Here is an 11,241-nt window from a genome sequence, read left to right as displayed (position 1 = left end):
CCCACCCCTCAACTACTCTCAGCCATCCCACCCTCAACTACTCTCAGCCATCCCACCCTCAACTACTCTCAGCCTATCCATCCACCTCAAACTACTCTCAGCCCATCCACCCCTAACACTCTTCAGCCTATCCCACCCTCAACTACTCTTAGCCATCCACCCCTCAACTACTCTCCGCCAATCCCACCCCTCAACTACTCTCAGCCAATCCCACCCCTCAACTACTCTCAGCCAATCCCCCCTCAACTACTCTCACAATCCACCCCTCAATACTCTCAACCATCCACCCTCAACTACTCTCAGCCATCCCACCCTCAACTACTCTCAGCCTATCCCTGGTCTCCGTAGACATCCGCTTTTTTTTATCGCCATGGGCCGTTCACTGGCGTGTACCACGATGTACAGCTGCCTCTTTCCATGAATAGCCTGCCAGGTGAATCAAGGTGACAGCTATGAACTTATTGTGCCACTTTGTTAAAGTGTTCTTTCCAATTGAGAATGGATTGTAGGTAATGCTGTGCATCGAGGGTTGAATTGAAACTATATGAAGTGCCTTTGAAACGGGGATAGTAGCGGTGCATTTTGACCGGGGTTGGTAAGTAGTTTTGCCTAGTGAACGGGCTTTGGTCGTAGGTGGCCCTATTAAACGGAAGGTATGGTGAGGTGCCTTTGAAAAGGGGATTGGTAGTAAGTGCCTTGAACGGGACACTATGGTGTAGGTGCCTTTGACGGAGGGTTGGTGAGGTGTTTGAACGGGTATGTAGTAGGTGCCTTTGAACGGGGTATGGCGGTATGGTGCCTTGAAACAGGAGCATATGGATAGTAGGTGTCGTTTCGAACGGAAAGGATATGGTGTAAGAGTGCCTTTTGAAGGGGTATGTAGTAGTTGCCTGATATTGAACGGAAGGTAGGGTAGTAGAGTGCCTTTTTGAAGGGTATCGGTAGCTAGGTGCATTTTGAACGGAGTGTTATGTAGTAGGGCTTGTTGAACGGGATATGTAGTAGCGTGCTTTGACGGGGTTGGTATAGGGCCTTGGACGGTGGGTTATGGGTAAGTAGGAGCCCTTTAGCGGGTATGTAAGATAGGTGCCTTTGAACGGGATATACGTAGTAGGCTTCTTTGAACGGGTTAATGTACGTAGGTCACTTGAACGTTGTAGTAGGATGGGGACGGGTTGGTAAGTAGGTGCTTATGAACGGTATGGTGTAGAGATGCCTTTGACTATGTAGTAGGAGCTTGAACGGTATGTGAGCTGGCCTTTGAACGGGTTATGTGTAGTAGTGCTTTATGAACGGTCTGTTCTGTTAGTGCCTTGAACAGTCTAGTATGGAGTGTTTAACGGAGGGCTCTAATGTAGGCTTTGAAGGATTAAGTCTTTGAAACGGGGTATGGTAGTAGGTGCCTTTGAACGGAGGAGTATGCCTTTACAGGTAGTGAGGGCCTTTGAACGGGTATGAGTAGTTGCTTTACGGGTATAGGTAGTAGGTGCCTTTAACGGGTGTGTAGGCCTTAGAACGGTAGATTATGGCCTTTGAACGGTATGTGTTAGTCCACGTGCTTATTAGAAGAGGTGGTAGCTTGAAACGGGTTGGTAGTAGGTGCCTATTGACGCGGGTTATGGAGGTAGTGCCTTTGAACAGGTTGTTTAGGTGCTGTTAAGGTCTTGTGAAGGTCATTTCGGTTATAGGTAGGTGCCTTTGAACGGGGATATGTAAGTAGGTCCTTTGAACGGGGTATTGTAGTGGTGCATATTGAAACGGTTGTTAGCCTTACGGTATGGTAGGTGCCTTTGACGGTGGTTGGTATAGGGAGTGCGCGTATGTGTAGGCTAAGTGGTATGTAAGGCTTGACTTATGAAGTGCTTGGGGGTATTGGTAGTAGGTCTTTGAACGGGGTTATATGGCCAGATCTGGCCCACTTGAACGGGCTATGCAGTAGGGGCCTTTGATGACGGGGTATGGTAGTAGGCCTTGAAACGGTCGTATGTGTATAGGAGGCCTTTGAATCGTGTGGTATTGGAGTAGTGCCGTTGAACAGGTCTTATGATGTAGTAGGTGCCTTTGAACGGGTATAGTAGTAGGGGCCTTGAACGGATAGGCAGTAGGTGCTGGCTTGAACGGGGTATGGCAGTAGGTGCCTTTAGACAGGGATGGCTTAGGGCTTTGGTAGGGCTTTGAACGGGTATGGTAGGGGCTACTTGTGGTGCCTTTGAACGGGGTATGTTGAGGTGCCTTTGAAGGGGTATTTAGTAGTGCTTGAACGGATTTGGTGTAGGGCTTGAACGGTTTAGTAGTCTTTGAGATGTAGTAGGATACCTCTTGAAAAAACCGGGGGGTGGATAGGTCCTTTGATACGGTATGTATGTGGTGTGCTTTGACGGTATGTTGTAGCCGTTGACGGGATTGGTAGGGCCTTTGAACGGGGTATGCGTGGTAGGTGCCTTAGCGGAGGTAGTCTGAGGGGTATTGGTGTAGGTGCTTTGACACGGTATGGTTGGTAGGTGCCTTTAACGGTATGGGTAGTGGAGCCTTGACGGGTATTGGGTAGTAGAGATGCCTTTGAACGGATGGTAGTATGTGTTTAACGTATGTAGTTTCTTTGACGGGTATGTATTGGTGTCTTGAACGGGATGTAGTAGGGTGATTTTACGGGTTATGTCGTAGTGAGCCTTGTAACGGGGAATAGGTAGTATGTGCCTATTACGGGTTATGGGGTAGTGTCTTTGAACGGGTCTGGTGGTAAGGTCTTAACGGTTATGAGTAGTTCTCTTGAATGGGGTTATATTGGAGTAGGTGCACTTTTAACGGAGCACCGGTTTTTGGCATGAACTGCAATCGCTGCTGGTTTTTCACGCTCAACAGATTTCCATGTGTGTCATCACATAGTCCCACACCCAAGGACATTCACGTCAACTTGACACAATGTGGAAGTCAGCTGAGTCCAACTTTGTGCGCCAGATCCCTGTGAACGTCTTTGACCACCTATTAGAGCTCACTGTCTTACGATTTGAGGCTGTTCTTGATGCCAAAAAGGGTTGTGGGGGGTGGGTGGGCAAATTCATATTAGAAGTGTTCTTAATGTTATTGTACAACTCAACTCAAGTGTAGAATACAGCAATCAGTCAAAGTTTGGACACACTACTCAGGTTTTTCTTTAGTTTGACTATATCTACATTGTAGAAACAATAGTGAAACATCAAAACTATGAAAATACACATATGGTGTCTCCAACTGGCCACCTGGCTTAAAGTAGTGCACATAATTAGGAAGTAGAGTACAATTTCCTGACGCCCAACCCAGACTATTGAAACTCAGTCTCTGCATGTTTCCTTTCAGCAGAAGATCAAGGCTTCTTTTCTTATTTTCCTTTGGCCTGTGTGTGAAAAAAGAGAGCTCTGGGTTTGCTCTGGATTAGACCGGATTCCTTGTCTCTAGGATCTTTTAGAAATTCTTATTTAGCATCCCAGGTTTGTAAGTGTTACAGTGTTGAACAATCTGGTTGAAGGGTAGGCAGAGAGCGGAGCAGAAGAGCGGGAGCAGAAGGGAATTCTGGGTTGAAGGGAAGCAGGGATCTGGGGGTTGAGAGAGAGGATGCGGATCTGGGTTGAAGGGAGGAGCTGGGGATTATCTAGGCAGTTTATAGGAGAGGGAAGCAGGGTTCTGGGAGTTGAAGGGGAAGCGAGGGTTCTTGGCCGGTGAAGGAGACGAGGAGAGCGTTAGGACGGATCTGGGGTTGGAGAGAGGGAGGCAGGTTTGGGGGTTGAAGAGAAAGGGAGGGTTCTGGGGTGAAGGGGAACAGCTGTAGGAGATTGAGGGTTGGGATGAAGGGAAGGAGGGATCTGGGGGTATGTAAGAAAGTGACAGCAGGTGTCTGGGGTTGAAAGGGGAGAGCAGGGTTCTGGGGTTGAAGAAAGCAGGGTCTGGTGTGAGGATGAGCGATGGCGGTCATGGAGTGAAGGTGGAGCAGGGGTTCTGAGGGTGTGAGGGGAGCAGGGTTCTGTGGGTGAAGGAAAGCAGGGTAGTGGGGTTGAAGAAATCAGGATCTGGGTTGAAGGAAGCAGGATTGCGGTAAGGGGGATCTTGGGGTTGAGGGAGGCAGGGTCTGGGGTTGAAGGGGAGGGCAGGATCTGGGGGATAGGGGGGCAGGATTGGGTTGAAGGGAGGCAGGGAAATCGTGAGAGGATTGTGACGGTGATAGGATAGCAGGTCCTGGGGTTGAAGGGGGAGCAGGCAATTCTGGGTTGAAAGGGAGCGGATCTTGGGGTTGAAGGGAGAGCAGGGATCTTGGGGTTTTAAGGAGAACAGGGATTGGGGGTTGAAGGCGGAGGCCAGTGATCTGGAGTCTGAAGGGAAGCCAGAGGGACTGGGGGTTACAGGTGGGTGGCAGGGATCTGGGGTTGAAGGGGAGCAGGGATTGGGGGAGAAAGGAGGTGGCAGGGATCCTGGAGTTGAAGGGGAGGCAGGGATCTGGAGTTGAAGGGAGGCCAGGATCCTGGGGTAGGAGCAGGGATGGCGTTGGGGAGTCGGGGTTGAAAGGAGATGCAGGACTGACAGTGCAGATCTGGGGTTGAATCGGAGAAGCAGGATCTGGGGTTGAGGGGAGCAGGGATCTGGGGTTGAAGGAGATGCAGGGGATCTGGGGTTTGAAGGGGGAAGGCAGGGATCATCGGGGTTGAAGGGAGAAGGGTCTGGGGGAAGGGCAGGCCTGGGGTTGAGGAGAAGCAGCCGGGGGAATTGGCTAAGGCTGGGTTGAAGAGAGAGGGATCGGTAAGGAAGCAGGATCTGGGGTTGAAGGGGATAGCAGGGATCTGGGTTGAAAGGAGAAGGCTGAGAGTAGTTGAGGGGTGGGATTGGCTGAGAGTAGTTGAGAGGTGGGATTGGCTGAGAGTAGTTGAGGGGTGGGATAGGCTGAGAGTAGTTGAGGGGTGGGATTGGCTGAGAGTAGCTGAGATAAAGCCTTTGTCCTATGAAGAGGGGGTGGGCGACGGGCCAATAAATAAAAACTATTAAATGATCATATCTACCATGGCACGTAACAACCTTTACTTTAGGACATATTTCCAGATGAAAAATGAAATAGGAGGAAAGGGAATCTCTTTCAGGGACTGTGTCCAGCCACTAGAGGGTGCTCTTACCCATTCTACGTGTGGTGATCAGGGAGAACTAGCTRTTATACCACATCATTTAGGCCTTYAGTCAGGCTTGGGGTCAATTCCATTTAAATTCCAGTCCATTCAGAATGGGCTTTGTAGGTCATAGGTCATCCCCCCTTCCCCCCCTCAGACAATCCTGYMGGTGAAGAAGCCGGATGTGKWGATCCTGGGCTGGCGTGGTTACACGTGGTCTGCGGTTGTGAGACCGGTTGGACTTACCGCCCAATTCTCTAAAACGACGTTGGAGGCAGCTTATAGTAGAGAAATGAACATTAAATTATCTGGCAACAGCTGTGGTGGACATCCCTGCAGTCAGCATGCCAATTATATGCACCCTCAAAACTTGAGACATCTGTGTCATTGTGTTGTGTGACAAAACGGCATAATAGCACAAGGTGCACCTATGTAATGATCATGCTGTTTAATCAGCTTCTTGATATGTCACACTYGTCAAGTGRATGGACTAGCTTGGCAAAAGAGAAATGCTCACTAACAGGGGATGTAAAAAAGATTGTGAGAGAAATATGCTTTTTTTTGTGTTTATGGAACATTTCTGGGATTTTGTATTTCAGGACATGGAACATGGGAACAACACTTTACACGTTGCGTTTATATTTTTGTTCAGTGTACATAGTTTTATACACTTTCATAATAAACATGTTTAAAATAAATCAATGAAAATGTGTCTGATAAATTCCCGTTGACATGAAGGACATTATAAACCCGAGGACCATTTTACAAGTGGCTACAATTTATAGTACGTTACAGTACTGTTGATTTTTATTGTGTAACCATGGGATTTATTTACCAACAAACCAACTGTCTTTGAGTAAAAACAATCTTTTTAATTTACATCTTTACTCTTTACATCAACATATAGGCTGCTAATAACTGTGCGCTGTGAGAGTTATAATTGCGACAGAATGTTCTCAGAACGGGGTGTTGCCATATTCTGCTGGTAATGTCGTGGTGGTTTAGCAGGTAGGACATTAGCAGGACAATATGGAACTACAAGGTAATCCAAACAGCCCCGCCTGCCCTTCTCAAATGCGGCGCCGCTAATAGTCAACCCAGTCCATTATCTCTAGCCCACTCAATAAAGGACGGTCAGTGATTTACCATAATAATGGTAATAATATTTGCTATTTGATAAGTTAGGTCTAGGCTTCCTGGTTAAATAAAGGTAATACATGTGCTATTATAAGAACGATAAAACTGTATTCATTTTCAGTCACCTAAATACGTTGTAATTGTTTACTTGGTTTATTCTATTCCTGGGTGTGAAATCACTTGTCCCACTATCAATGTAGTTGGCCTACTGTTGTGGATCAGAGAGTGATCCCTGGACAACCACGCTACAACCMTGTCCAGTATGCCGTGAAAGCCCCGGATAAAAGCCTGGAGGAATAGAACAACCGTAGTCGGTTTCTACTTTTGAAGTGAATGCGTGTGTATATATCCCGCCACGACCTGCGGAGAGTGAGATGTTCAATCAGATTGCACAGCATGAGTGTGCAAGCGGAGAGAGGGGGGTGCAGGCAGGAGGGTAGGTATGCCCCATGCCTGAGCCTGACAGAGATACTCACACTCCAGAAACACTGTGAGGGAGTCATGAGTGGAGTCTGGAGTTATGGAAACACAGACGACACGGTAAAGAACGTTTCTCCCGTTTCTTCGAGGATTCGCGTACGGTTGATGCCGCTTGGAGTTGGACAACCGGATTCTAAATAAAGTGTTGYAATGTTCCAATTCCGATCAGCACTTGTACATGAATTTGTATCAGCGGTCCTGCGTTTGGGAAGTAGAGCAGAATAACAACGTCGCAGCGAGGAGGAATTCCACCGCTCATTTCGGAACCCGCGGTGCACCTCGTTTTTAGTTCAGAACATAACCTGTTGCTCGAGTGCACTTTGGATACGAACGTACTCATCGTGCGCAGTCTGTTCGGTTCTACGAGTGAGTGGGCTATAAACACGGGACATATAGATTTGATTGATCTTATTGAGGACGTGTAGTCTAGTCTACTATCGGCTTGTAGGCTTCCCTGGCGTGCCATGCAGGGCACCTTTATTATCAGATATGAGGGAAACAGCGTGACGACATAGCCACCAAACAGCGTCAATGCTTTCCCAGGAGGGTAAACACAACAACACTCAGGTTATGTATTGAAAACAATTTCACTCAAACATGAGTTCTTCCGGCTGCAGAAAGGTAGATATACTATATGTCGGCGTGTTTGACTTATTATTTCAATGGAACTGAAATTCGGAAATTAATTTAGGCAATTTTCCCCCGGAGCGAGTTGTTTTTTTGGGTAGCTTCATCTTGCGACACGTGAAAATAGCGTGCACGTTTGGAGTTACGATGCTGGTCTCTTGGGTCACATTTATTCAAGCGTTCCTAATATTGCTGGTGAAAGGAGCCGACCAATGGAGCCTCCGGGAGTCGTCTAACTGCGAGCTCAATAAGAAAGTAAGTGCCCTCATATCACCTTCTCTCTAATATAATTACTCTTACATCTAAGTAAATTATACCCCTTTTTCTCTACAATGAAACGGTTAGTATTTAAATCAACCGGGATTTGAGTAGGCCTATTTGAATGTCCACTGTCCAGTTTTAGCCTATAAATATGTTATGTGATTCTTCTTCCGTTCACTTTCTTATTTACAAAATTGGTTATTTAGGCTAGTTCATTCATTCAACCTGTAAAGTTTCCGTTTCCTCTGAGAGCGCAGTTCATATCAGATGTGTATTGTGTTAGTCTAGTGTACTGTAAATAAGACATTATCAGTCCATTATCGAGCATCAAATAGTCTACCACATTTAGAATCAACAGACTCAGTCTGTTTAAATAGCTCCCAGTTCCCGCTATCTATTTGCAGTGGATAACACCTAGTAGGTGTTTGTGGTTATTGTACGTCTGTTTTAGAAGGGCGACCAATTAAAAGAGTTTGTTTGTCCATATCTTTGTTTAACTTTAGTGACATAGTTGGTGAATGACATCACACACACAGCCGTAAGACCATTGTTCACATAAATTATAAATTACTTTATATGATCAGGTTTTGGGTTGACCACACTTATGTGGTTTTATAGCCTGGAATAATAACACTAATGTGTTTTATAGCCTGGTAATAATAACACTAATGTGGTTTTATAGCCTGGTAAATAACACTAATGTGGTTTTATAGCCTGGTAATAACACTAATGTGGTTTTATAGCCTGGTAATAATAACACTAATGTGGTATTTATATAGCCTGGTATAATAACACTAATGTGGTTTTATAGCCTTTAGTAACACTAATGTGGTTTTATAGCTTGGAAAAATATAATGTGGTTTTATAGCCTGGTAATAATAACACTAATGTGTTTTATAGCCTGGTAAAACACTAATGTGGTTTTATAGCTGGTAAAAAATCAGTAATGTGGTTTTATAGCTGGTAATAATAACACTAATGTGTGTTTTATAGCCTGGTAATAAAACACTAATGTGGTTTATAGTGGTAATAATAACTAATGTTTATAGCCTGGTAATAATAACACTAATGTGGTTTTATAGCCTGGTAATAATAACACTAATGTGGTTTTATAGCCTGGTAACAACACTAATGTGGTTTTATAGCCTGGTAATAATAACACTAATGTGGTTTTATAGCCTGGTATAATAACACTAATGTGGTTTTATAGCCTGTAATAATAACACTAAGTGGTTTTATAGCCTGGTAATAATAACACTAATGTGGTTTTATAGCCTGGTAATAATAACACTAATGTGTTTTTATACCTGGTAATAATAACACTAATGTGGTTTTATAGCCTGGTAACAACACTAATGTGGTTTTATAGCCTGGTAATAATAACACTAATGTGGTTTTATAGCCTGTAATAATAACACTAATGTGGTTTTATAGCCTGGTAATAATAACACTAATGTGGTTTTATAGCCTGGTAATAACACTAATGTGGTTTTATAGCCTGTAATAACACTAATGTGGTTTTATAGCCTGGTAATAATAACACTAATGTGTTTATAGCCTGGTAACACACTAATGTGGTTTTATAGCCTGGTAATAATAACACTAATGTGGTTTATAGCCTGGTAATAATAACACTAATGGGTTTTATAGCCTGGTAATATAACACTAACGTGGTTTTATAGCCCGGTAATAATAACACTAATTCACTCATGTTTCTTTTTCTTCTTCTTTCACCGTCGGCAGCAAAGTGATCTGAACTCTTTCCTGTGGACCATCAAACGTAACCCTCCGTCCTATTCTACGGCACGATCCACGTCCCTTACACGCGCCGTTGGGACTTTATCCCAGAGAACTCCAGAAAGCTTTCCAGGAGAGCAACATGGTTTACTTGGAGCTGGACCTGACTGATCCCTACACCATCTCAGCCCTGACCAGCTGCCAGCTCCTCCCTCAGGGGGGACCCTACAGGATGTCTACCAGAGACATCTACGGACGCCTCAAGAGGCACTTGGAGTACGTCAAGCTCATGATGCCATCGTGGATGACTCCTGACCAGAGGGGTAAAGGCCTCTACGCTGACTACCTGTTTAATGCAATAGCGGGGAACTGGGAGAGAAAGAGACCTGTTTGGTGATGTTGATGGTGAACTCGTTGACGGAGCGGACATTAAGACGAGGGGGGCCCGGTGTTGGATCTGTACCTGGCTCGGAGGCAGAGAGGATGAGGAAGAGAACAGGAGCTGTGGAGAAGGTGGAGGAGCAGTGTCACCCGCTCAACGGACTCAACTTCTCTCAGGTGAGTCTGAAAGTAACCTTATTTCCTATATAGTGCGGCTCACTTTTACCCAGAACCCTTGTACCCTATTCCTATATGTTGGAGGGTTTTCAAGCTACTGAATCTGCCGGCTAAATAAATCCTGCCAGGAGATGGTGATGTTTCAATAAACCTAGCATCAGGGGGCGGCAGATAGCCTTGTGGTTAGAGTGTTGGGCCAGTAACCGAAAGCTTGCTCGATTGAATCTTCGAGCTGACAAGGTAAAAATCTTCATTGTTCTACCCCTGAACAAGGCAGCCCACCCGCCACTCTCTGATTCAGAGTGTTGTTGGTTAAATGCAGAAGAGACATTTCAGTTGAAGCATTCAGTTTACACGACTAGGTATCCCCCTTTCCCTTTCCCAACTTGACTAGGTATCCCCTTTCCCTTCCAACGACTAGGTTACCCCTTCCCTCCAACTGACTAGGTATCCCTTTCCCTTTCCAACTGACTAGGTTATCCCCCTTCCCTGTACAACTGACTAGGTATCCCCTTGCCCTTACTTCCAAACTGACTAGGTATCCCCCTTCCCTGTACAACTGACTAGGTATCCCCCTTCCCGCTACAACCACTAGGTCCCCCTTTCCCTTTACAACTGACTTACGGTATCCCCCTTTCCAACTGACTAGGTAACCCCTTTCCCTTTACAACTGATAGGTATCCCCCCTTTTCCCTTTACATATCTGACTAGGTTATCCCCTTTACAATTGACTAGATATCCCCCTTTCTCCTTTACAACTGACTAGGTATCCCCTTTACAAACCTGACTGTATTCCCCCTTTACACTGAATCTAGTATCACCCTTTCACTGACCTAGCTATCCTCCCTTACACACTGACTAGGTATCCCCCTTTCCAACTGACTAGGTATCCCCCCTTACAACTGACTAGGTATCCCCCCTTTCCAACTGACTGATATCCCCCTTTCCAACTGACTAGGTATTCCCCCTTTCCCTTTACCAACTGACTAGAGTATCCCCCTCCTTTACAACTGACTAGTATTACCGCCCTTTCCAACTGACTAGGTATCCCCCTTTCCCCTTTCCAACTGACTAGGTATCCCCCCTTTCCAACTGACTAGGTATCCCCCTTTCCCTTTCAAACTGACTAGGTATCCCTTCCCTGTACAACTGACTAGTTATCCCCCTTTCTCTTTACAACTGACTAGGTATCCCCCTTTCCCTTTACAACTGACTAAGTATCCCCCTTTCCCTTTACAACTGACTAGTAGTATCCCCCTTCCCTTTACACACTGACTAGAATATCCCCCTTCACTGAATCAGCGTAGCCTAACGG

At 45.6% G+C, this 11,241-nt stretch overlaps 2 protein-coding genes and 1 pseudogene across 2 annotated transcripts in view; 2 read left to right on the top strand and 1 right to left on the bottom strand.

Annotated features, from left to right (window-relative positions):
- The window catches only part of LOC139026314 (uncharacterized), a 5,152-nt gene extending 4,804 nt beyond the window's left edge, over positions 1–348 (top strand). The window contains exon 3 of the mRNA XM_070441622.1: positions 127–348. Coding sequence (XP_070297723.1) covers positions 127–348 — 222 coding nt within the window. The remainder of the gene's footprint in view (positions 1–126) is intronic.
- A 3,597-nt stretch (positions 349–3,945) lies between these two features.
- LOC139026313 (uncharacterized) lies at positions 3,946–5,139 on the bottom strand. The gene is made up of 2 exons (XM_070441621.1): positions 5,136–5,139; positions 3,946–4,964 (listed from the first exon to the last, which is right to left on the bottom strand). Exons 1-2 carry the CDS (start codon positions 5,137–5,139, stop codon positions 3,946–3,948), a joined length of 1,023 nt encoding a protein of 340 aa, XP_070297722.1.
- Positions 5,140–6,587: 1,448 nt separating this feature from the next.
- LOC112077250 (metalloprotease TIKI1-like) lies at positions 6,588–9,926 on the top strand (annotated as a pseudogene).
- Positions 9,927–11,241: the final 1,315 nt, after the last annotated feature.

Source organism: Salvelinus sp. IW2-2015, unplaced genomic scaffold (genome assembly GCF_002910315.2).
Source record: "Salvelinus sp. IW2-2015 unplaced genomic scaffold, ASM291031v2 Un_scaffold4405, whole genome shotgun sequence".
Taxonomy (NCBI): domain Eukaryota; kingdom Metazoa; phylum Chordata; class Actinopteri; order Salmoniformes; family Salmonidae; genus Salvelinus; species Salvelinus sp. IW2-2015.
Note: the sequence above shows the minus strand (reverse complement) of the source record. Positions and strands in the feature narration are given on the sequence as shown.